General features: G+C 37.6%; 1 protein-coding gene across 1 annotated transcript in view; it reads right to left on the bottom strand.

Moving 5' to 3' along the window:
• Window positions 1-6,909: 6,909 nt before the first annotated feature.
• Window positions 6,910-26,833, bottom strand: part of LOC107103431 (vitamin D3 receptor B) — a 32,948-nt gene continuing 13,024 nt past the window's right edge. The window contains exons 4-11 of the mRNA XM_015403138.1: window positions 25,347-25,494; window positions 21,268-21,398; window positions 19,827-20,023; window positions 18,445-18,544; window positions 17,803-17,983; window positions 14,165-14,316; window positions 11,578-11,694; window positions 6,910-11,493 (exon numbers count right to left, since the gene is read on the bottom strand). Of these exons, the coding sequence (XP_015258624.1) occupies window positions 11,240-11,493; window positions 11,578-11,694; window positions 14,165-14,316; window positions 17,803-17,983; window positions 18,445-18,544; window positions 19,827-20,023; window positions 21,268-21,398; window positions 25,347-25,492 (1,278 nt within the window). The 5' untranslated portion in view covers window positions 25,493-25,494 and the 3' untranslated portion in view covers window positions 6,910-11,239. The remainder of the gene's footprint in view (window positions 11,494-11,577; window positions 11,695-14,164; window positions 14,317-17,802; window positions 17,984-18,444; window positions 18,545-19,826; window positions 20,024-21,267; window positions 21,399-25,346; window positions 25,495-26,833) is intronic.

Raw genomic sequence — 26,833 nt, 5'->3', positions numbered from 1 at the left:
TTTTTCTTCATGTAACCTCATGCACAGATGCAACGGCTCAGCAGACTGCTAGAGACCAACCTTATCAGCAGGCAAAATAAGTGCCCCCGCTTCATACTACAGCTGACAATTAACTGTCGCCCAATGACTGGATCGCTCTGATAACCTTTTATTTGTTCCTCCACTGCATCCCCAGTCTTGCAATCTCCCTCCATACATGTCCAGCCATGGAGATACGATCTGAGGTGAACTCAAATCTCTTCCGACATATTGCTGGTACGTCGGATGTACCTTGATATAAGTGTGCTGTGGGTGTTAATCTGAACTGGTGTGCCTCTCTAATCACACCACGATTTTTGCTCTGCGGCTGCCCAGTACGGCCTAACTGATTTTTAACTGTTGCTGATGCCGGTTTTAAATCAGAGAGGTCATTAGGCCAATGAGGGCATGTTGAGACATGCAATGAGGTATAGGGCCCTCTAGTGGCTGATTGGCAAGAATCAAAACAGAAACTTTAGTTTAAAAAAAAGCCTTGGGGACATTGAATCCTGCAAAATAAAAAGTGAGAATAAATCTGTCTGGTGATTTTCAGATCATGTAAAAAAAAAAATAAGATTATTATATGTCACCTAACACTATTGCTTACCTTGAACATAGTGAAATTGGAAGAATAGCATCTGATAACATAGATTTCAAGCTTTCCAACCGATTTTTGTTTGGATTAAGGTTTGAACCTCGATAAGTATGTTCATTCTATAAAGCTTCTGCTTTGGTGTCTCTGGTTTCAGGTTTGTTTCTATAAGGATCTTTTTATGTTTCATCTAATCCCCTGGTCAGGATTCGTTCCAAACTGATCCAATGTGCGCTCGGTCAGTAGTTTGATAACTGCAACCAAATAGACTCATCCTTTGGCCTTTAACTCATTTTGAGAATTTGGTTGCAATTTTATTATTTTGTTTTATTATGCATTTATTATTTGCTGTTATAGACTGATTTTATTTATGCTTGCTAAACAATTCTAAGTATAATTTAGTTTTTTATCCATAATGTCACTGTAGAGAACAATGGTCAACCATGTTGTCTTCAAAAGTGCTGTATATTGTATTTGTTTGTATACCATTGAAGCTCAAACTACATTTTTATGTCTGCCCTGCTGAAAGTCCCGTCTCACCCCAAGCCTTCTGCACCCTCTAACAGTTTTTCCTTTTTTGTGGAACCAGTTTAATAACTGAATAGCTGCTGTTTGAGATTTTTTTCACTAGAATGTATACAGTAGAACGCTATGCAACAGGCAGAATGATCCAATTACTTGCTCGGGAATCCTTTTGCAGCAATGACTGCTTCGATGCAGCGTGGCATAGAGGCAATCAGCCTGTGGCACTGCTGAGGTGTTATGGAGGCCCAGGATGCTTCGATAGCGGCCATTAGCTCATCCAGAGTGTTGGGTCTTGTGTCACTCAACTTTTTCTTCACAATATCCTACAGATTCTCTATGGGGTTCAGGTCAGGAGAGTTGGCAGGCCAATTGAGCATGGTGATGCCATGGTCAGTAAACTATTTACCAGTGGTTTTGGCACTGTGAGCAGGTGTCAGGTCGTGCTGAAAAATGAAATCTTCATCTCTGTAAAGCTTTTAAGCAGAAGGAAGCATGAAGTAATCCAAAAACCCCTGATAGCTGCATTGACCCTGCCCTTGATAAAACACAGTGGACCAACACCAGCAGCTGACATGGCACCCCAGACCATCACTGACTGTGGGTGCTTGACACTGGACTTCTGGCACTTTGGAATTTCCTTCTCCCCAGTCTTCCTCCAGACTCTGGCACCTTGATTTTCAAAGGAGATGCAAAATTTGCTTTAATCCAAAAAAAGTACTTTGGACCACTGATCAACAGTCCAGTGTTGCTACTTTGTAGCCCAGGTCAGGCTCCTCTGCAGCTGTTTCTGGTTCAAAAGTGGCTTGACCTGGGGAATGCGGCACCTGTAGCCCATTTCCTGCACATGTCTGCGCACGGTGGCTCTGGATGTTTCTACTCCAGACTCAGTCCACTGCTTCTGCAGGTCCCCCAAGGTCTGGAATCGACCCTTCTAGACAATCTTCCTCAGGGCCTGGTCACCTCTTCTCGTTGTTCAGCGTTTTCTGCCACACTTTTTCCTTCCCACAGGCTTCCCACTGAGGTGCCTTGATACAGCACTCTGGGAACAGCCTATTTATTCAGAAATATCTTTCTGTGTCACACCCTCTTTCTTGAGAGTGTCCATGATGGCCTTCTGGACAGCAGTCAGGTCGGCAGTTTTACCCATGATTGGGGTTTTGAGTGATGAACCAGGCTGGGAGTTTTAAAGGCCTCAGGAATCTTTTGCAGGTGTTTAGAGTTAATTTGTTGATTCAGATTATTAGGTGCATAGCTTGTTTAGAGACCTTTTTCATGATATGCTAAATTTATGAGATAGAAATTTGGGGTTTTCATGAGTTGTATCCCCAAATTATCCTGAATTAAGACAATAAAAGACCTGAAATATTTCAGTTTGTGTGCAATTAATCTAAAATGTTCAAGTTTTATCTTTATATTATGGAAAATAATGACCTTTATCACAATATTCTCATATTTCGAGAAGGACCTGTACAGTCAGTCACAGGTACTGGAGGAAACAGAATTTGGCAAAATGTTTGCAGCAATGAGCTGAGACCAACGGGAGTGGATGATTCAAACTAAGAAAGAGTATGTAAAAAATTCTGTTAAACTATAAAGTTTTAAAAATGTTTAATGAGGCAGTGACTAGCTGAGACATCAGAAGATCTTTGTCTAGTACATAAACTTGGCTGAACAGATCTATGCATTAAAAAAACAAAGTCCTTCTAGTTGGTTGCAGTTTTAACTGTGTTTGCTGTGTTTATAGAGTCAAGCTAAACACAGAAAGACAGCATCAAGAGTCTTTTCTCCAGGTACAAATATCACGACATAGAGTTAAATATTTTAAAACATTTCTTTTGATTGTTAAGGCTAACAGTTAATGAAAACTGCTAATCCACACATTTAAAAATCAATTCTAATGTTAAATGTTAGGCAATGACCTATTACAGGTCTTCAACCCTGGTCCTCAAGATCTACTGCAGGTTTTAGATGCATCCCTGCTCCAACACAGCTGATTCAAATGAATGGCTTATTACCAGGCCTTTGCCAAACTTGAAGACATGCAAAAGAGGTAGATTAGTAATTTGATTTATTTTATTATTTGTCAGCCATAACAATAAAAAATTATCAGAAATAAAGACTTAAAATATTTAAATTTACTGACTTGACCCATAGCCAGACGACAATCTTTGACACCTTCTACAAAAGGTCATTGTTAAACTAACTTACTGTTCAGGGTGTCTTATTCAAACATGTTTACATTGTAGAAAGCTGAGAGCAAGGAAAAATATGACTAAAGAAAAGATGGACCAGCAACAGGAAAAACCATAAATTTAACAGGCTTATTAAACAAAATCCATTTACTTATTTGTGCCAGATTCATTAAGAGTCGAAGTCAACAAATAAGATCAAGTTGTGCTTAAATGAGAGACGCAAAACCCAAAAATGCAGACGACCAAAAGTTGGCAGTCAAAGTAACCTGTTTGTTTATAACATCCCTGCAGAACTATAGGTTGATCACTTCTATTCCACATCATTTTAGTGCATTAATTCATTTAAAAGGAGGCCAAGCAAAGTAGTGACACTCAAAAAATACATTTCTTCCCAGAGGCCTGGCATTTGTGATTAAAATATCCATCTAGTATTATTGCCATAATATAAATATTATAGAAAGGTTTATATATTTTACCATTTCTCCAATGAATTTACAAGAGTTCCACTTTTAGAGAGGAATAAGGTGTAATATATATTTAAAAAATGACAATAATTTTTGAGATATGTCTGTAAGGAAAGAAATCAAATACTAACAGCAAACCTCAGCTAATGGACTCCTGCAGCTTAAAGGAAACATTAGACCTTGGATACTGAGTAAAGAAAAGAATTAAATATAAAGTTATTGCAACAAATTACAGCAAAAAAAACAACTACTCTCCAATTAGAGAGTAGTAGGAGAAAATAGCAGAGTTAACAAAAGTGGTCAGTAGGTCTGGTTTTTCTCTACTTTTCCTCTCGCCTAAGCTGAGAGCAACATGGCTATAGACATAACTCAGACTGAACTAAACAACTCTACTTAGTAGTAGTTAGACCTACTTAGTAGTAGTTCTACTTCTAGGGTCCCATCTTCAAAGATTCAGAGTAAGAGGTAAAAAATTGCCTGTGCAGTTTTATTTTTGCACTAAGTGGCTGTACAAAGTCCTACAAAGATTACTGCGCAAATGTAAGGACAAACAAAATAGCTTGGTAGCCACCTTAAAATGAGCAGATTGTATGATGTAACAAAAAAACACGAGGTTCTAAGTCATGTAGTTAGAGGTAAAAATTAAAACAATAATAAAAAAAAATGATAACACTAAAAAATTAATTAAAGTTCATATAATGATCACAGTTCATGCTTAAGTTCAGCTTTTTTTTTGTTGTTGTTGTTTTGCCTAGATTGTCTGCAATCCTGCTGCTTTCAATTGTTCCTGCTCGTGTAGACATTCTTTCTTTCTTGGGGAGTGTTTGTCTAGTGGGTGGAGCAGTACGCTTGTGCTCTGAGAAGGTTGCAAGTACCTGGTTCGATCCCCACAGCCTCCACTCTGGGTCTCTGAGCAAGACCCTTAACCCCACACTGCTCCCCGGGCACCACACAATGGCAGCCCACTGCTCCCCAAGAGGATGGATCAAAATGCAGAGAATGAAGATTCACATTTATATATTATTTCACTATTGTTATGCCTGAGGGTGAGAAAATGTTTCCATGTGCATCGCGCAATGAAGAGACCACTAAAGGGACAAGTGCTCAAAGTTAAAAAAAGCATGCACATATAACCAGAGTCACACAACTTTAAGTTTTACTGGGAGATATACAACCGAGTCAAATTAAGGAAAAATTATTTTTTTTATTGCAATCAGAATTTTACCTGGCTGAAATCAGTACCTATTAACTTATTTAAACATGCATGTGGGTAAAATATGCAAATCAGAGACTTTTTAAAAAGTTAAACAGTTAAAAATTCAACCTTTTAGTTTACTTTAATAACAAAAGTAACAAGAAAGGTAGCTACTGTTCTGGTTTGGTGTTCTTCCATTGCAGGTGAAGATGATCCATTCAGGACAGCACAGCTCCATCTAATGTCTCCATGAGGAAACAGAGAGCAGACTGTAGCTGCTATATAACCACCAAAACTTTAGATAAAAACCTCTTCTAAGTGGGCGTATATTTTATAAAACACCTGAACTGAACTCTTCTTACGGTAATCATATTTTCTTTAAATTCCCAGAATCAGAAATACTTTAATAATCCCAGAGGGAAATTACTTTTGTTACACGCTCCAGTTACAGTTTTTTATAATATATACACACATCCAACTATACAATATAATAAAGATAAAAAATAAGAATAAAAAGAGATAAAATATATACACATATAGCTCTTCTGTATATATATATATCTGTACGTATATCTATGCATATGTAAAAACTAAATCCAAGTAAAGTGATAAATCCAAGTAAAGTGATACGTGGTTTCGTGCAAAAATAGTGCATAAATGTCAATTACGGGGGGGTGGGTGGTCTAAATCACTTGAGGGAGGCGTTATAGAGATTGATGACCACAGGTAGGAATGATTTCCTGTGGCGCTCTGTGGTGCATCTGGGTAGGAGGAGTCTTCTACTGAAGGAAGTCTTCTGCTGAAGGAAGTCTTCTGATGAAGGAAGAAATTCTGTAGAATTTGTGAATTTTTTGTTTGAATTGTCACTTGATTTTTGAGTGCAGCACATTGGCCAACAAGTTGTTCTTAATTAAGCTAAATAAATGTTATATGATTAAATATTTAGACCCCTATCAATAAAAAATACAAAGACAGAAGCTGCTATATACAATTGTTTATTTTTGATTTGCAAAACAGACAAAATAACATTACATCAACACCAATTTATAATAGCAAAAGAAAGAAAAAATCCCAAAAGATATTCTGAAATTACATTAGAATTTAGCAGACCTAAGTGTCTCGATAAATGGAGCCATATTATGCTGATCAACACAGGCAATTTATGGCTAGTAGCTCAATCAGTCTACATGTCACAAACACTATATTAAGTGCTTTCGTTGGTTCAGGTATGATTTGGAGTCAAAACGCAGTGTAAGAATTTTGATGCCAGATTCGAAGTTATTTTTCACAAAAACAGTATTATAAACTTAATTGAGAGGAAACGAAATTGGTTGGAGGACTTGGAGGAGCGTGTTGAAGCCAGCCCTATTTAAACCTTCCCTCCCTGTGTAGCAAAAGGGGCAGGTTATGGCACACAGCTCAGGGCAGATGTTACTAAGACAACACTGTTCCTATTCATTTACCAATTGGTATAAAATAAAATAAAAAGCCCCCAATTTATTTCAGTGTTTACCTGAAGCAGTTGGACATGAAGACAAGAAAGACTCACCAAAGTGAACACTGTTAATATGATGCAAGGATCTGAATGGAATCAGTATTTTGTTTTTTTACCAGGAAGCGCCGCTAACTTGCACACTGACGCAATCATCCCATGAAGTTTGCCACTTCTGTTGCAAACTCACACAATGAAGGACGTAATTTACAGTGTCAGTTAGATGCAACATTTTAGCGTAAAAAAAGAAAAAAAAAAGAAGCAGCATTGCATGGATACTGAGGATTTCATCTCAATTCCCACTGGTGGGGAATTGTCAGAGACTTTGCAACAGAAGGACTGAAGGAGAAGACTGGAAAAACAGACATGCATTACAGAGCTCAAGCTATGCCAAAGAAAACTCACTTCTGTTGCAAAGTCCTTTGGGTTTCTTTTTTTTTTTAAGGTGCATTCACTCAGGAGATTTGAATTTAGCTTGCCCTTTAAAAACTACAAGACGCTGTTGATCTCAGCATCATGGCAGCCATTTTAACTGTATCCTGTCGGCGAGGACGATAAAGGTGAGAGTTTTTCTACCTGGCCGAATGCAGCCTCAGGGTCCAGATGGTCAGAATACAGGCACTAGTAAAATAAAACAAAACACTCCTGGTATTTTGTGCGTTAAGAGGGGGGAAAAAAAGGCATTTCTAATTCAGAGGACATATAAACTGTAAAAATGAAAAACAAAGAAAAAAAAAATATATATATGAATGACTTCATTAGCTAGACTCTCCCAAATGTGTGAGATATCTCTGAGGTAATCATTGAAGTATGACTCATTAGACAGCAATAAATATCCACATGAATACAAATATTTAAAAAAGTAAAAACAGAGGCAAATTCTTTAATTCTTAATGCTAAAGCAACATATGAGCTAAAAAGAGGTAGGTTTCTTTTAGGTAGATTATAATATACATCCACTGTGGACACTCCTTTTCGTAAGAACTACATTTATGTCGGCTCCATTACGACACCTGTTCCTAGGGTGAGGGGCTTTGGGGAGGGGACACTTCAATCCTTTGCGTAGAAAATGGCCGACCGTTTAGTGTCAATATATGTTTGCCAGTTGTTAGCTGTAGAGTTCTGTAATGGCAACAGTTGTACAAGTGAAACGTAGAAAAAAAAAACATCTTTAGAAGAAGAGAATCTGTAAAGCTTGCTGGTGATGGTGTACCTTGATGTATGCATGTTATTGGCATTGATACTGTGTTATGATGCAGTTCTTAAAAAGAAATCTATACAGAGTCTAAGTAGCCTAATCATGATAAAAAAATAAAATAAAAAAAACAGGAAACTATAAGGGTTGAACTATATTCACATTTACTGTATTTGGGTGATCTTTTGGAAGATTAAAAAAAAAAGATAAAAAAAACTATCATCTAATCAGATATTTAGTGGCACAAAAAGGACCCTCCCCTTCTCCCCAATGCCATGTGGTACTGGGCACAAAAATCAATTAGTGTTCAATTAGTGGCTATAATACATCCTCGTGAGCTTTTCTGTTCGGCTGTCAAATCAACAACTGGAGCTCCTCTGTTACCCTGTTCTTGTGTGGAGGGGACTCTCCCCGTGGCATTTTACACATTCACCCGTGCTCCAACACGACCAGACATGCACAAATCAACACTGCCTCTCCAAAAAACAACAAAAGAAATTAAAGAAGAACAAGAACTTAAATCAAACCCACGGTGACATACAGAAAGTATTTGTTCATGAGCTGAAAGGAAAAAGAGACGAACGTGGACACCATCTTTAAAAGTCAAGAGTTCAGTAACCAAGCACATCATAACACCCCTTATCAGACCGACACACCATACTCACACAAGTGGTACTGCCTAAACACAATCGAGCTTTAACTCCTCAACAATAGAATCACAGCAAGGTTTTTTGTAGGGCGCGTCAAATTAAATACAAAGAGCAAAACATGATATTTTAAAGTTTGGGAATATCGATGAGGGATTTTTATCCGACAGTGGAGCCCTGACTTGCATCACAGTGACTGAAGATATAAAGACAAAGTCACAGTGACGTAGAACAGTCTTAATAGGTGTGGGGGATTTTAAAAACTGGGTTAAAACAACTTCTTATGTGCTGCAGAGAGCTCGACAACATACTTGTGCTCTCCTCTTTCACCCGCTTCCATCAATCTGAAAGTTACAACAGTGTCTTTAAAAAGTCCTTTAACTCTTTCTGACTTTGACTTTGTCAGGTTAGACTTTTAAACTTCAGTTATTTAACACAAAGTAGAGAGAAATTCTGAAATGGAAAGAAAGTTGAAAGGTGGACAGCTTAGACCCTGAACGCACCATCCGGATAGTTAGCATGGACAGGTAGCTGTGTAGGAGCTGGAATTAGTAGAGGTATAAAGGGATTTTAATACAGATTAAAAAAAAAACAATAAATCTATAGTTTCTATTTAACAAATATGCTCTTTGTGTTTGTTTACTACAAAGAAAATTAGGGTATTGTTCGTAACCTGACAAAAATCAGAAAAGTTCAAGGAGTGCGGCTACTGCTCATACCTTTTAACTTTTCCTTCCCTATTTCTTTTATTTTGTTTCCTGCAGAGTTATGTGCAGCTAAATCATCTCCATCTTTAAGGATAGAGAAAAAAACTAAGTAACTTCTTGGGAGAATTGCATTAATTTGAAGAGCGTTTCATCTATTAGGGTTGCACGTAGCCTTGTCGTAACAATGGCTGCAGCTGTTAAATGCTTCCATTTTCAGGCAGTCTGGATTATGCCCCGTTTGGCGAAGGACTAACCGAAGATGACTGACAGCAGAGAGAAGGCAGAATACTGAAAACATACAAGCTTCTGCTTCTAAAGTCATATCAATACCTGCTTAGCTAGGGACATAATTATTAAGCCTCTAGAGTCATCAGTTTGATGTATATTAATAGAGCAGGTTTACACCTAACTTGGCAATTTATATGGCTTATACGTGAGAGCAGCTTATCCTCTTACTAAAAACATCAACAGTGGAAGAGGAAATCACACTAAACAGACGATATTCAGTCCAACCAAACACTCAACCAAATCCCTGTTTCAGCCATTTCTTGCTTTTTCCTACATAAAGTGAAAAACAGAGACCAGAGTGCTTTAGAACAAAGTGTTAATGAATCAGAAACAAATTATGGTTGCATATTTCTTTCTGGGACGGAAAAAAAAAGAAAAAAAAAAAGACGTTTTTCAGGATTCTTGTAGCCCTATGTACAGCGGCAGACAAATATTTATAATATGCATGTAAATATATATATTTATATATTTATACCTGGTATGTACAAGATGCAGCCACTAGAGGGCTGCGCAGCATACAACATCAAACAGGAGGGCCAGGCTGTGGAGGTGCACAGCACCACCGCAACTACCAGGCCCTCGGACATTCTAGAAAATCCACTTCCCAGTCAGAAACGAAAGGGGTGTGATATTTGTGGAGGTCCGAAGTAGCTTCAAAAGGGTCTCCACCCTCTGAGCTGACGGTATTCTGGATAGGAACAATTCATGGAATTGGTTTTTATAGACGAAATGACGCGAAACGCACAAAAGAAAAAGAAGAAAAAAAAAATCTATTGCAATTATATCCATATTTATGCCGAGTCCAAGTATGGTATGCAGCTATATATAAACAAGAAGACAGGCCCCTTGCTTTGGCCTCCGCTTACTGTTCCAGTTAGGTTTGGCATGTTAGCCCTTTAAACATCTGTGATAATACACTGGATGCAGAGGGGTGGCTTAACAGTGCTTAGAATATATACGATAGCAAAAAATTTATGAACAGAGACAAAAACAATCAAACCAAAGATTAATCAATAAACTTTAAGAAGTTACAAGCCATTAAGAGTTCTAGGTTTGATTGATAACTAGCAGTGTAAAAGTAGCTAATACATTTAGGGGCTGATTCTCACCACAAACCCAGCCACCTTATTAAAATCCTAAGGTCCTATAAAACCTCAATAAATTACAGACTATGTTCCGGATTCTGTACAAATCTGTAATGATATTTTCCTTCATTATAGTCATCTTGCAGATTGGCTGCATGAGGAAAGCGAACCATGGAGCAGCAGGTTTTTTTTTAATATATATAAATGGAAGCTGTTTCCAGATTATTTGACTGTACCTTTGGTGAAAGGTTGAAAGGCATGTGTTCATATTATACACAGTCATGTTCATATGTTGCCTCGGAAGGAAAGCTTTGATTCCAAGATGATCAAAGAGTTAAAGTTGTGTGCAGGCACTGCTTTTTGCACTGGCATCCAAAATGTTTTGTGTAAAAGTGACCATTTCACAGAGGTGATGTAGTTATAAAAAAAACCCAGTAGAACAAAGAGGTAGCTGAACTGAATGGCTAAATGTATAACTGAGGATGCTTGTTGTGAAAAGTCAAAATGTCCTGGTATTTTTAAAGCAGCTGTTTGAATTAAATAAGTAGAAAAAACACATATATAGATATATAGGCTAAAGTCCTATGGATAGCTTAGTTTGTACTATATGACATTCCCTTGTTTACGGTGTTATTGAACATCTGCTTGCTCTCCACACGAGCTTGGCCTTTGCACCAAGACGCTGTTCTTCAGACGTTATGGACATGAAGAGACACACTAACACACACGCACACATTACACTTCCTCTGCTCCACTTCACCTCACTCCACGTCAGCTTTAAGTCCATCCAGCACATTCTCAGCTCTCTCTCCCTCCTGTTTCCCCTCGCCGCTGAGGTTCTAGGAGACTTCGCTGCCGAACACTTCCAGCACCAGCGGAGTGAGCTGCATGCTGTGCTCCGGCTGGAAGGACAGGGAGCGGTACTGTTTGGAGTGCTCTTCGTTGAGGCTGCGCAGGTCGGCCAGCTTCTGGATCATCTTGGCGTACAGCAGCTGTCCTCCCGGGTGGTGGAGCCGGATGTAGGCCTGCAGGGTCTCTGACAGCCTGTCTTGGAGGGCTTCGATTCTAGTGTGATCCTGAACACCTGGACGGTCTGCAGTGCATCAAAGAAAAGCCTCTAAGTATATATATGCTTGGTGCATTCCCATACATTCCCTCCTCCATAAAGACACAGTACCTGGAGAGAGCAAACAGATGGCCATCAGCAGTACATGTTCCTCTTCATGTAGATTCAGCTTCTTCAGGCCCACCTGGAACTTCACCAGTGGCTCCAGCAGCTCCAAGGTGTGACCCGCTATGAGAGATCAGCACAGAATGACGTTCAGGTTGAGCTTAAGATTACATACTGATGGCACAAAACAGCTAAATGTAACAAACAATTTTTCAAAAAGTTGTGTTTTTATCTCTTCCGTGCACAGAGAGGACACTGTAAAATCTTTTGAACTCTTAAAACATCAGTATGTTTTTCTGCAGTTTCGGAAAGGACCGGAAGTTCTTTTGGACAAATGAGGCCTGCAGTGTTTTCAATGCTGTTCTCCATTTACACAATCGAAGTGACACAATTCCAACAAGTCTTAATTAAAACGCATGCGCTTAATGTGATCTCAAGTCAGGGCTGCTTAATGCACCAACAAATGCATGCATGGGCTGATGCAAATGAAAATACAAATGATTGATTTCAATATTTTACCAAAATATCAGCTTGCCGATGCATCAGTCTATGTGTAAAACCAGACTGATGGAGCTAGTCACTTTGTTTCTCATCTTAGTCTAAATTTCTAAAACTCAGCTCAGAATAATTGTACCTTTTGAAGAAAACTTAATTGTTTTTTTTTTTTTTTGTTTGTTTTGTTTTATTCCAGACTGGTTTTGTTTAAGGATTTTTTTGTTTTTTTGCTTCTACAGCTCTGACAATAAAACGGAACATAAAACAGTAAACATTCACAGTGAATTTATAATCGCCGTTTTCTCTCACCATTAAAAACTAATTTCTAAGTACTCGGCTTATCTTTGATTTTTACATTTGATCATCAGAGCTCATTTCAATGCGATAAAGAATTAAGGGACAAACAAATCCATAGGGGGCGTTACTTTTTCACCTAACTGTATCGTCAAAATGTTCTTAGTCAGGGTTTTCTGGTTAGCAGCTCAAAATAAATAAGTTTCCATTTACAAAGATTGTACTTAATGCCATATAGTTTAAACTTGTCTGAAAAAGATGAAAAGACGGCCGGGTCATCTTTGACTGTATGCAGCAAAGAGTACAACTCTGCCCCTCATGTTTCTGTCCTCTGCTTCTCAGCCAGCAGAAAATAAAATTAAAGGTTATAAAAAACAAGAAGTTGGCTAATATGCCGTGTATCCATTCACAAAAAAAATTAAACTACCATAAGTTGTAAAGTAAAAGGCTCACAGCAACATATCTGACTCCCTATTTAAGTTTATTTATTTAAATTTCAACATTCAAAAATGTTAGCTGTATTATATTTTAGTAGCAGCAAGAAAACCTTTTTCTTTTTAAGTAAAATGTATTATTTTGTAATACAAATGCTTGCAAAAAATACAAAATGCAAAGCTCTTATTAGGTATGCAAATCATGGCCCTTCACTTTTTGCTATGTTACATTATTTTGGCATAAAAGCGGTTGAAACAGAGACAACAGAGCGTCACGTAAATACGAGGTTTGCTTATATAACTATTGAACAACATGGAGCTATGAGATGTCAATTGTTATCTTAAAACAGTTACCAATAAGCTACAGAATTAAAGAGATCATCCAGTGATTTTCATACATTATTTTTCATTTTTGTATAAAAAAAAAGCTATATTAATTAACCCTTTAAAGCCCAATCCAACAATAAAACAAAACAGAAAATTACTTTTTTTTTTTGTTTGAATTCCTTATTTGCCCTTTTAACAAAATATGTAAAAAGAAAAAACAGAATTTTTTTTTTGATATTAATAATTTATTACTATGCGATAAGTCAAGATTATTATTTGTGTAGTCTTCTACTGGCTGTTATCAGGTATAATTTATTGTGTACAATAGGATTTTGAGCAAAGTTTTTACCATTAAATTATTCAAAAGGTGTCAGATGCAAAACATTTCAGAAACCGTATGTATCAAATATGATACATTTGGCATTATAGGGTTAAAGCAGGTTTTTTTTTTTTATCTTATGTTGAGAATTTTTAGAACACAGACAAAAAGAGCTCATAAAGCACACATCAGTCTTGCAAGATTCAAGGTTATTTTATTTTTTTTCAAATATTTACCGCGCTGAAAGGTCTTTATTTGTGTTTGTAAATGTTTCACAAAAGCGTAAAGAGTTCAGAACGTACACGCTATTGATTGCTGCGTGAGAAAACACGTCTGTTCTCTCATGTTTCTGACAAACACCCTGCGACGCAAAGGACTTTGTGACAGATAAGAGCACAACAACGCTTCCCCTGCTGGTTCACACACCCGTTATGCATGGGGAGCAGGTCAGGAGTGACATTCCTGGTTCAAATCGCAGACAGAGGTCTTGTTTGAAAGGTAAATTAAAGCCATGCCCCGTGGGGTTTCTAAAAATATTTAAAACTGGTTGTGCAGAAAACAACTGCATTGGCATCTCCGTCCCAAGAGAGTAAACACGCGCCATTTCTGGGTGCCATGTTTATAGTTCAAAACAAGGCTGTTAAAATGTGCTCGGTTTTTAAATAACCCCGAAGGAGCAGAGCAGCCAAACTGACAAATCAAATATAGCAGCTTTCAGACTGACCTTTAGTGACATCACTGATCTGGTATTTAAAGTCAGGCCCACCGCAGCTCCAGGACATGTCTTCCAGATTGAAACTCTGATTCGACCGCAGCATGATTACCTCGATGGCACTGGACTTGAGCAGAGCAATCTGGTCCTCTGCAGTTAGCTCCCTAGAAAAAAAAAACAGAAAAACAAAAAATAAATCAGTTATACCATAAATATAAAATACAATTCACCATTGATTATATGTACCCAAATCGATAAGGCTCTTTTGCGATTTCATACTACATAGAGTACATGGCTCCATTAAAACACTTCAAACAAAAATCCTGTCATTGTCATCTTTTAAAAGTAACTAAAGAAGTGACAGGAGTTATGAGCTAAAGACTGGGGAAGGCATGGGTAGGTCCCAGGGTGTTTTTAGAGGGATTAGAAAGCACATTCAAAGAGGCCAAACATTCCTAAGGTGATTTTTCATGTCCATTACCTGTTGTGAAACCTTTAGAAAACGCAGGCTCTGGCTTGTTTTTGCCTTTACTTTAAATTGACCCTGTGACATGCATTGCACTTGTTCTCGTGAACACACTGACTAAAACACTCCAGAGGAAACAGTTTCCACAGCGAAAACAGAAACTGCTACTGGAATATAATCTTTGACTTAATAAATAAAGAGTAGCAATGCACCAATCAGACTTTTACTGCTTTGGATACCAAAAGAGGTCTAATGGGCCAATCTGTCCTGGCTGGAGGAAAATACCACATACAAATGATCTTTTGTTTGTAAATTACATGCAGTAAAATCTAATTGCAAAAGAGATAAACAGCAGTTTTCATGTAGGAGATTGTAGCTTTTAAAACCTTATAAAATAAAAGGATTACATGATTATCCTTATCTATGCATCAAAGCACGTCCCTCATCTTTATCTGATTTTATCAAACATAAAAAGTGCATCCAAGAATGTTTTTGTTGAAGCATTACAGCATTAAAAGAGTGGAAGCGTTTAATTTTGATGCATTTTTTACTTAGCATTTCTGAATTGTATGTGCAGCAAAGAGATCAACAAGTCTGCATGTTTTCCATTTCATGATGTTACACACATATTATTATCATATCACCGTGTAAGACTGTAAAACTCTCTTGCTCTTTAAGCCTGAAGAGCACCTTTAATTCCCACTTGCCAAGCAGCACCGTTTATTGCATGATAAAGCAATGGTTTATGTGAGATGCCCTACATATTCAATAATATGGGTTGATGAGCTATCTAGGGTCATTAGACCACATGTAGGTGCCACACTGGAATAAAACTAATTAATTTGACAGAAGAAAAACAAAAAGTATAGGGGAAAAGTCCTTAAAGCATGGCGAATGCCACTTTTTGCTAATAATATATTGACCTAGATAAATTGACAATAAAAGAGTCTAAAGAGACAAAGGTTTGTGTTGTGTAAATTATAAAAAATAAAACATAACAACAAAAACATATTAACAAAAAGGAAATTAAGAAAAATAAAATGCATTCAGTAAAATTATTTTCCATTTTGTGTCTTCGTTGTTAGATTGGCCATAGTTTTAAGTCAAAGTGCATGGCTGAGATTAAAAAGCAGAATTATCAATGATAATATTATTGTAATATATAGCCGCTAACTTTGTTTATTAGGTTTTTTCTTATTATTCGTTTGAATGACCCATCAACAGGACTGATACCCCCTGAATTTTGTCACGTTGCACAGAAATTTCAATTGTATTTTTTGTAAATTCATTGTAGCAAAACATAAGAAAATGCTGTTAATGAAGATTTTTTTCCCCATCTCTTCCCTTTTTTTTAGGAAATAAATTCCAAAAAGTGTGGCATAGATTTTTTTCAGCCTGGCCCTGAGCCAGTGTCTTGCATATTATCTAACGTTGATGTGGAAATGAAAGCCTTCTGGCAGTTTGCACATATTTAGATAAGATCAGAACATTAAGGGGCCAAATTATGCAAAATTCACTTTATAAACTTGTTTTAACAGTCATATGTGTCCTGAAGCCTGTGCATGAGGTTCACAAATGAAAGTTTTTTTTTCCTTCTCTCACTGAGTTGTTCCCTCTCTTAGGTAATGTGTGTTCAAAATGCTACATTGCAAATTCAAGCCCTTAACAATGTAATTTGGGGAAATAATCGCTACCCCTGTGAGTCGGCCCTCTAGCAGGTGCTCTCTCTCTGCTCACCAACACTGAACATCCAAACAGACATGGCTTACAAAGCAGCCGCTCTATTAATGGCTTCATCGAGACAACAGTCGTTTTGTCTGCCTTCATCTGAGCCCCTAAAGACTCAGAGGATGGATTTTATTTTTCATGAACATCTACCTGATAAACATAAAGCATTTCAAAGAGGAGTGCTTCACTACATGGGTGTTCACAAGCAGGATTTTCCACACACCTTAAACTGAAGAGTGGATTGATACCAACTGTCCGTTAAAAAACTTTAAATGTAAGAGCTGAACCTGACTTTGCTTTGTGGACTGCTTAGCCTGCAAAACAGTTAGCGCTGCAGCTAACGTTTGTGTCTGTAACACTGAGAACACATTAGCACTCCACCTAATATTTGTATCTGTAACCCTGTAAAAGCACGTTAGCACTCTAGCTAATGTTTGTGTCTATAACATTGTAAAAACATGTTACCACTCCAGTCAACTTTAGTGTCTGTAACTCTGTAAAAACAGGTTAGCACAGCAGCTAATGTTTGTCTCTGGTAGCCTGTAAACACGTTAGCACTCCAGCTAATATTTGTGTCTGAAGGCCAGTAAACATGTTAGCATTACAGCTAAAGTTTAAGTCTGAAAGCCTGTAAACACGTTAGCAATACAGCTAGCATTTGTGTCTGAAAGCCTTTAAACACAATAGCACTACAGCTAACATTTGTGTCTGAAAGCCTTTAAACACGTTAGCATTAGAGCTAATGTTTTGTCTGAAAGCCAGTAAACATGTTAACATTACAGCTAACATTTTTGTCTGAAAGCTTGTAAACATGTTAGCTTTTTTGAAGTGTATCTTCATGTCTTGCCCTTACTTCAACTGGGGCATTCTAACACACTTATTCATCGTGGTTCCAGCAGAATGTCTGAGCATGATGAATATTTGCCCGGTTAAGTTTTTTGCAGAGTCTAAAGTGTTCTCCTTCAGGACGTTCAGTAATTAGCTCCATCAATCCTCCATAAACACTGACCATCATCCCTGACCACGCTAAAATAGACAGGTATCATTAAGGGGATCCTGTATCCATGGGAACAAGCAGTGCTAGTTTTTTTTGGTCTCACCTGACCAGAGATGTTTCATTCTTTTCTTAATTTATGGGGAAACTGCAGAACTCTTGCTTTATTACAACAATGACTTTACCTCTAGTCACTCCTCCATTTCTATCTTTGGATGACAGACTTGCTCTTTACTATATTTCAACAGTAAATGTTTATTCTATCCAAAGTCTGCTTTAAACCTTTTATTGACCTGAGTATATATTCTAAAAGACACATCGTTTAACAGAGGTTGAGTGCAAATTATCTAGCACTTTGATGCAGCAGTTTTGTGACGAAATGTGAATACAGTTCAACAAGCATTGCACAAGGACAACTGTTTGACACAGTTAAACGTATTCTTTGTACATGCTCTTGCGTACCTGAAACCAGGAATCATCTTGGCAAACCCGATCACTTTCTGAATGCTGTAAGAGACCAGGTCAGCCAGGTGGGGAAGCATTGAGAAGCTGGAGCCTTCCTCCTCGCTGGAATCTGGGCTGTTGCCATGTTCCTGATACATCATCAGCAGGTTGTTGAAGTTCATTTTAGTGTCAATAGACTCTACAAAGACAAAGAGTTTAAGTTTAACAGTTTATTCAAAAATACAATTTACTACTCAGATGCATAGAAGACTTGGAAATTTATTATCAGAGGTCTAACGAGTCACAGAGATCAACTATGAAGTGTTTGCAACTAGCAGTGGTTGTTTTCCAGTCTGCTGAGTGTGTGTATCAGCTCAAACCATGTCTTGAGCCCCCTTCACTTCATTAGTGATAGATGCATTAATGAATGACTGTTTACCAGTTGCAGTCAGGTCTCTGCAAAGCACTGAACATTGAAAGAGGTTTGCCTGGATTCAAAATAAAATTTTGTTTCTTATACCTTCTTAAAAATCACAATATTACACGTTTTCTAATCGTTTCTAGAATATTAGGATGGAAAGGGGTGAAAAAAGGTGCTGGATGACCTAGTAGTGTTTAGATTTCCTCTCATTTGAAGGGTTCACAGTGAGTGCCTTTCACCTGGAGAGTGGCTAAAGGAGTCAGAGGAGGCATCAGAGAAGGAGTGGAGAGAGGCTGCTCTGCTAGCGCTTCGTGTCACTGGGCCTTCACGCACAGGAGGCTGCAGCAAAGGGAGAAGGACATTTTATTAAAGCTCACATAATAAAACTTCAATGGGAGCTGGTTGTGGGGTCTGCTTAGATATTAAAAAGGCCTGGGTTGTTTTAACAGTAGTTTTCAGTCCATATGATTTCTTGGATCCTTTGTCTTCTTGACAATAACCAAATATTCCCTCTCTAAGGCAGAGGTGTCCAACTCCAGTCATCAGGAATCAAGAGTCCAACATATTTTAGATCCATCTCTGTAAATTACTCCCTCAGTATGCCTTCAGGTTCTGCAGAGACGTGACAATAAGCCGTTCATCTGATATAGATGGGTGGAACCAGAGAAATATCTAAAACGTAAAGAACAGCAGACACCAATGCTCTACAGGGTCAAGAATCCATGTAGGCTAATCAAACAGAGCTACAACTTCAGTCAATAAGACCGACTTTGGTGGTTTTAGCAGTGTAGGCAGGCAGGGAAATAAAATTAGCATCTCTCCAAAGCTTTTCAGCATAGATGAGTGTCATGTCCTCTAAAATGTTCTGACCTTGGACTTGATAAAACACTAAACTACATGCATAAAGTTGTACTCCTCTAAAATATAACTTAGGACCCTTAAGAATTAGTTCAGCCATTTTAATCTTAACTCACTTCTTACAAGTCTGTAGTTCGGAGAGTCTTAATATCAACAAATCAACAGTTGCAGCACTAAATACATCTGTGTAGTGACGATTACACAGTAGCCCTATTCTAGTCATATCTAAAATAAAAATTGAAATAGAAAAATAATGAATCCCCCTATTAGATTCCTCTGTCCCTTTACATCACACAGAGTTTTCTGATTTCATGGGCCGGATGTACTTTCAAATAAATCCACTAGGATTGCAGAACCAATGTGATCTTGCAAAAACATCCTACTTTTATCTGATATACCAGAATAAATGCCCTACATTTGTCTGAGTTCTTACTCATTGGTCCTTATAAATACTGTCCAAATCCTTTCAGAGTTTAAAAAAATCTAATATTTGCAACCGGTTCTGCTTAGATCAGGTTATCGGGACAATAATGGAAAATTCGATTCCTTACTCGGTCTGCACCTGCTGACAGTGCTGCTGCTGTACTTGCTTCTTAAGCAATGTGGTTTTGTGGCGTATACCCCTTAAAGAAGTTTTAAGATTATTTTTGTAAACCTGGTCTTATTTAACACAATAAGCATTTTCTAATTTGGCAAATTACTAAAGCTAGGATTTTTCATTTGTTTGTTCTCTTTCACTCTTGGATTGAGCTGAAACACCAACCCGAAAGCGGCAGAAGTCAGAGTAGGAGTCGTCGTATGTTTTGTGGTGCGCCTCCACTAGTGTGGAGATGACGTGACTCTGTTCATCAGTGAGTCTTGGTCTCCGTGCTTCCTTTTCTGCTTCACGTTGTGCCTCCTCCTCCTTCCTTCGCTGAATCAGGTCCTTCTTTCTCTGCACTTCCTCATCTGTCAGAATGACTGCAAGGCCAAGATAGAAAGGACATCTGAAACATACACCTCTAGTAAAATGAACTTTCAGATAAAAAAAAATAAACAAACATACTTTCTCTGGGTAAAAATAGCATAAATAAAACAGAGCAGATCTCAGACAGGTCAGGTAAACCAATGCATGATAAATTATAAATAACCACCATAACAGATTCTATCCACACATCAAAACTGTTCAAAGGTACATTATGTACTTGGGCTCAACACTATGATGACAGGCATGTCTATGCTGCATCGGGAAAAAGGAGGTTGTTATTCTCTGGAGGAAGCGAATGGGAGGGGATGGGTCTATATGGAGACCCCTGCTGCACCGAACAACTGAACACATTGTCTTTGTTCCGTTTGCTCCTTGTTGTTCTAGCCGCTGAATTAGCTCACAGAAACAGAGAGGGAGCCGGCTCTCCTCAACATGCTGCTGTTTTTGCAACAGTAACAGCCACATCACTGGCTCCTGTTCGGATAAAGTCTACTGAAACAGCTGTATGCAACAAAACAAAGGGTGAAAACGAACAACGACAACAAAAAAATAACTTTTTACACAAAAAGAAACTTTGAACAATAGGCGGATAGTAGCAGAAAACAAGACAAGATATGCCTGCTATGTGCAGACTATTAAAAAAAACATTAAACTGTAGCAAGAGATGGTCAGCTCAGATGTTAAAAACGGTGTTTAAACTTTAGATGGGTAATGCTTTACACAATAACGAGAGGCTCCACTTGTTTACACTGTAAAAAGGGTAAAGACCCAGAGATCTTCAACCTAAAAAATTATATAACATTATGACCCCCCACCCCCCTCCCTCAAGAATGACTATACCAGTTGTACAACTTAAAAAGAAAAAAAGTGGTATTTGTTTTCTTTGCCTTTTTCCCTCTTCAGGGGAAATCGGATCTGATGTAACGGAGGTACAGCAGGGAAAACATGTTTCTTTACATTCTGTCGGTGGGAAGCTGCTCTGGGATCAAACCCTGATATTAACTCGATCTAAACGCAGCATGATGGGTAAATTACAACACTTTAGTTTCAGTTTCCAAGCTGTTAACTCATCAGCAGAGCCACACAACATTAGATGAAAACTGAAACGAGTCCAGTATTTTCCCAGCTTCAGGCTTGATAACTGCTACAGTCCTGCAGGCGAATATCAGCTCAAACAACGGTCAACCGAATAATGCACTGAAAATATATGGGTCACCATGTTTTTTCCCCCACTTACACTCTTTCATCATGCCAATGTCCACACAGCGTTTAAGCCGGCATGCCTGGCAGTGGCGCCTGTTGTCCTTGGTGATGGTGCAACTGCCGTTAAAGGGACATGTGAAGGAGGCCTTGCGTTTCATGCTGCGCCTAAATAAATGACATACATTTCAAAGGTTATCAATAAACAACTACAGTGCTCTGTAAAAGTTTTTACAACCCTTGAACTCCCACCTTTTAACAAGTCACACCACAATCTTCAGTTTGTTTCTAAGCCACGTACCAATGGCAATATAGAAAAATAAAGACTTTTTAATTTATTTTTTTATGCAAATAAACAGATAAAAACATGAAGCACGCATTTGTATTCAGTCCATTAAGCCAGTTGTCTACTCTTTCAGTTATTGCCCTATAAAAAGGACAACTCTGTCCCAGTCGAAAGTCTTAAGCAGCTTCTTTGAGGACTAGGCAGGTTTTTGGGTCAGAGTCAGTTTAATTTGATCATTTATTTTTACTTTTTATTGGAGCTTTTAAAGCTCTAAGGTCAATTATATCAATAGAGAGACAACCATAGATCATTTAGCGCAAAAACGATCATCAGGTCTGGTACTGAGGAGAGAAAAAGAACACAGCCAGAAATCAGCAAAGAAGTTAGCAAAAAAAACTGTTGGTAAGTATGATTTAGTTACAAATTTATGAACATGTATAAACCCATTTGAGCTAAAACACGGACGCATGTGCTTTATGGGAGTTCAAACAAAGGCCATGTGAGAGACGAGGAAGGAGATTATTAAACATCCGTATTTTTTCTGCGTTCTCTTTGAATACCAACACCGCTGAGAGGAACAGACGCAAATGTAGAAAAAACAGGCACATACTCCCCAAACAAAGAGACAAATAAAGGCTTGAAGTTTAGTCTTGACTCAAATTACAAACTCTTTTTTTAAATTGGTGAGCAGAGGTCGACGCAGGGGATTGGGGCTTAGAGGAGCTGCCACACTGCAACAAAGTCCGACGTTAATTTCCATTAAGAGGTTGCATGCATGGGTTTTCTTTATTAAATACTATGTGGTCACAGGGTTATAAAACTCCTTTGTCGTAGATTCATGACTGAACTAAAAACGCTTCTATTTTAAGATCTTGAATTTACTGGAGTGAATGTTTTCTCCTTTAGAGTCTGAGAACTTTAAATGTCTTCATTATTGGAAAAGTCAAAGCTTGTTTTTGTGTATTTTTATAAAATCTGTTCTTTGAATAATATTATATTTAAATTAGCATTTTTTGGCTTTATTCTCTGAATAAGAATGAATTAGTTACTCTAGAACCTCTGAATAAAGATAAGTCTGAACAAGCCGTAATCACTTGCATTTAGAAGCAGGTTTTCTTATCCAAAGACTAAAAAAATAAAACAATTCCTTCTAAATTCAAAAGCAAGCACAAAAAAAAAAAAAAAAATCCTTCTAAATTCAAAAGCAAGCACACAAAAAAAAAAAAAAACAGCATTCACATTCCTTTGCAGGATATAGTCATAATTATAGATTCAAAACACTGCTAGGAGCACTTTATGGTGAAATAATGAAGACAATGCTCATAGTTCTTCTAGGACAACTTCCTGTAGGACATGACGCAGGATTGAGCTGCTGGGTTTTATTTTTTGATCAAAAGTGATTAACTTTTACTCTATTGTTTTCTAGAAGCACAAAGAAGCTCCATTATGAGTAAAGGAAAGACACCGTTGTGTGTTATTGCATCCTTGATAAACCTGCCCAAGGCCAAGAACCACCACCATAAACTCTGGCATTACTGGCATCCAATATGCAACTGCCTTTACATGCTGACAGATCTCATGTTAAAATATCCTGACTTGCAATGAAAAAAAAAAAAAAGTTAATATTGCTTGCTTCTGTGAAAAGATGAAAACATCAGTAATACTTCCAAATATTCTCGTTGTACAGAATAATGCAGTATGACAGTTGTGTTTGGGTGATGCTGAACACTTTTTGGAGCAGTGTGAACCCCTCTAGAAGCTCTGGAGGACACCTGACTGCTGTATGCTTTGCCTGTCAGCCAGAGGAAGCAGGAAAAACAACATGGGAGAAAGAGGGGATTGTAGCAGCTGTACATCATTTATATAATACAAAACGAGCCCCGGGTCACAAGAGGCGAACACCGGGCTGGTTCCTGCTCTGGATCAAGTTACTGCTAAAGACATCCTATATTTGAACCAATTAAACTAATAGGAAAACCCGTAGGTGGGCTGATCCTGAACCAATATTATTTGAAAATAGACATATTTAGGCATATTTTTTATTTAAATGAACCAAGTTTATCCTTTTTTATGAAGGTTTGATTTTTGCAAAAATCAAGATTTTTTTCCCCCCTTTGGCTTCTATGGAAACAGACTGACATCACTTCATCAGTTTGTGTTCATCAAAGGCCACTCATTACTGATTAACTTTCTCACTGTGAAATACCACTAGCTGCAACTATTCAGTGTGCTATATTCAATTCCAAAATACTTTATTAATCAAAAAGGGAAATTAAATGTTTCATTGTTTGCTGTGAAACATTTTTTATTCATTTTTTTCAGCTTGAATTCTGTTGCACTTTAAACAAAGGTCATCTTCCAGAGGGAATGATTGAAGTAAAAGCTGTTTTTTAAAGCAACATTTCATTTGTATTTTTTAAACTTGAAAGAAAGAAAATAGAATAAGCGGATTTGAAAGGGAAAAAAAACGGCTCAAGATTTTAGATCCATGTGGACCAGCCCTAGTTAGTCCTGAAGGCCATTAATGGAACAGCATTTTCTTTTTGTGTGAAAATTGTTTTGCATGGTCATTCACATTTCAAAATATATAAAACTTGTATGTGATCTCCTGTGTGTTTCTGAACCTTCATCACGACTTCAATCTACTATTTATATTGGTAAAGAACCCTCGTGTTTTTTTTTCTCCTTGTATCGTGATCAGAAGAAAATATTTATATAGTTATGAAACAATTATTTATATACTGCATATTTTTACATCTTTAGGATGATTTATACTTCGAAACTAGGTCGTGTGTGTAGGCGTCGCAGTGAACAAAAAGACGTCCCCGCCCCCTCCACAGACACTCTGCTGCACCTCTCCCAAATTGTAGGTGACCGCAGACAGTGCTGCAGACAGGAGGCCGGCTTTTTTTGTTTTTATGGCCGAAATTGCGGAAAACAACTCATGAAGTTGGACCAGCTAGAAGAACGAGGTGCGTGAGAACGCTGGGACCCTTTTTCGACTTGTATCCCTGCTCTTTTTCGCCCTCATGTCCCTCCGTTGTCAGACAAACTTGCCCCCACTTCCTCTCTGCCTCGGTCGTATCTAGACCCACAGGGTATAGCGCAGACGATGCTCAAAATTGAGCATAAATCAAAAATGTCTGCGTCAAGCTCACTGCGACACACTGTTGCGGGGAGTATAACCAGCCCTTGAGGCTGCAGGATTTTTGAAAAAAGAATGATTTTAATCAAAGCGTTGTAGCTGTAACCCTTAATAAACATCTTTTAATGCATTCATCTTTAAACTTTTTTTCTTATGCCATAAAACTTCTTGATTTATTGCTAAATAATCCAAATTATACACCACAAAAACATTTTATTCCGACACCATTTCAACAGCAGTTGAATGAGCAGTCTTAATTCTTTGTGTAAAAATTCACTGCTTTTCTGTAGCGCTTACATGATGGCCACGTACTGAATCTAGGGCTGAAACGATTAATTGGATTAATCATGATGAATTGATATTGAAAATAAATGCCAACTAATTTAATAATCGATTATTCGTTAACTAGAATATAGAGACTCTAAAACATTCCTTTAGCTGACATACCAACCCATTCAGAGCAGTATTTATACCAAAATTAAAAACAATATATAGAAACGGTTTGCATTTAATATAAAAAAAATATTTTTCTTCTGTCAATATGTTCTATCCACTCCTGAAGTGGAAAAGTTTAAGTTTCAACTCTGTAAAAACTCTCCATTAAGGCACCTTTGGCTGTCTCATTATTAATCGATTTCCAGAATAATCTTTTTCACAATAGATACTGACCCAAGCATCCGCATACCTGAAAAAGCCCTTGCATCCTTCACAGGTCATGGCGTTGAAGTGGAAGCCGGTGGCCTTGTCACCGCACACGCCGCAGATTCGCGGTACATTCCTATCAAACTCATCTGGCGCCACGGTGGACGTACTCACAACGGTAGGCTCCATCACTAAACAGAAAGCAGTAAAAAAAAAAAAAGCAAGGATTATATTATCCACTGCATCAGGGATTAAAAATTATTATATTAAAAAAAGATACAAGTTCAGACTCTTACACAGAAAAACATTGCTTTCCCTTTTTTAACCAAACTATGTGTGTGTGTGTGTGTGTGTGTGTGTGAGACTCAACTTTCCAATTTACCCCTGGAAGCAAACTCAACTTCAGCGGTTTTTGTCCAAGGGTGCGGAACTGAAGTCATATGAATCAAATGGAAAAAATCCTTAAACCCCCCTCCCATTAAAAAAAAAGATCACATAGTCCTCTGATTACCTTTTAAACATGGCCACGTGATAGGAAGGGGGAAAAAAGTCCTCATGTCACCACAAGGCTAACATCCTCATAAACAAACAATCACTGTCCTCCACAAAGCTCCTCACATTTCTGTCTTTGGTCCCTTTCACTACAGCGAAAGTCGAGCAAATGATGAAAGGAGGAGGAGGAGGAGGATGTGGAAGGCCATGGTAACTAAAGCAACACTCAACAAACTCACAAAAATAAATCAAAGACCAATGCTGCAAGGGGCCAGCTGAATAATTCAAGATGATTTGACTCAGCTTTTCATCACTCACATTCAATAATAAAAACAGGAAGAATAAAAAAACGGCTCCCGGTGAACATTTCAGCTATTTCTGTTACCGTTTTGTAGTTTACATGAAGATAAACGTTAGCATTATGTCTGTAAAGCCAATTCTGAGCAATATTTGTAAACAATATAAACTGACATGCATTTTTTTTTATTAAAATATGGAGAATCTAGTTAACAGGTTTTGAAACACAGACGTCAAATCATAGTGGGTCATACGTTTACAGGAATTCAAACAGGGACATGTTTTAAACCAAGAATAATGGATCCATATGTTATTACATACCGTTTCACGGCTGGAGATACTTGTCCAGGGAATTCATCCGATGGATCGAGTTTAGCTTTTATAAACAAAACTCTGCCATTCTTAAACTTTTTAGCAAATCTAAGTCAAAACTCAAACAAACACCACAATTTAAAAAGCTACAATAATAAAATCAGCTAATAAAATCCCAGCTGAAACTAAAAGAGGGCAATCACATCTTCTTTATAAAAATTTCTATTAACCATAATCAGAAAATTGTATATATTTTGCACAAGATAAATTCTGTATGATGATGTTACTTATCCCAAAAAACTAAAAATATTACAGATATGGTTCCTTTCACTCTCTTTAGATATATATGTGTACTTGATGTTTCCTGCAGATCATTTTATTGTCCAAAAAGGCTGAAATACATTTTTAAATACTTCTAAGAGCAATTTA

Source organism: Cyprinodon variegatus, unplaced genomic scaffold (genome assembly GCF_000732505.1).
Source record: "Cyprinodon variegatus isolate N-32 unplaced genomic scaffold, C_variegatus-1.0 Scaffold1447, whole genome shotgun sequence".
Taxonomy (NCBI): Eukaryota; Metazoa; Chordata; class Actinopteri; order Cyprinodontiformes; family Cyprinodontidae; genus Cyprinodon; species Cyprinodon variegatus.
Note: the sequence above shows the minus strand (reverse complement) of the source record. Positions and strands in the feature narration are given on the sequence as shown.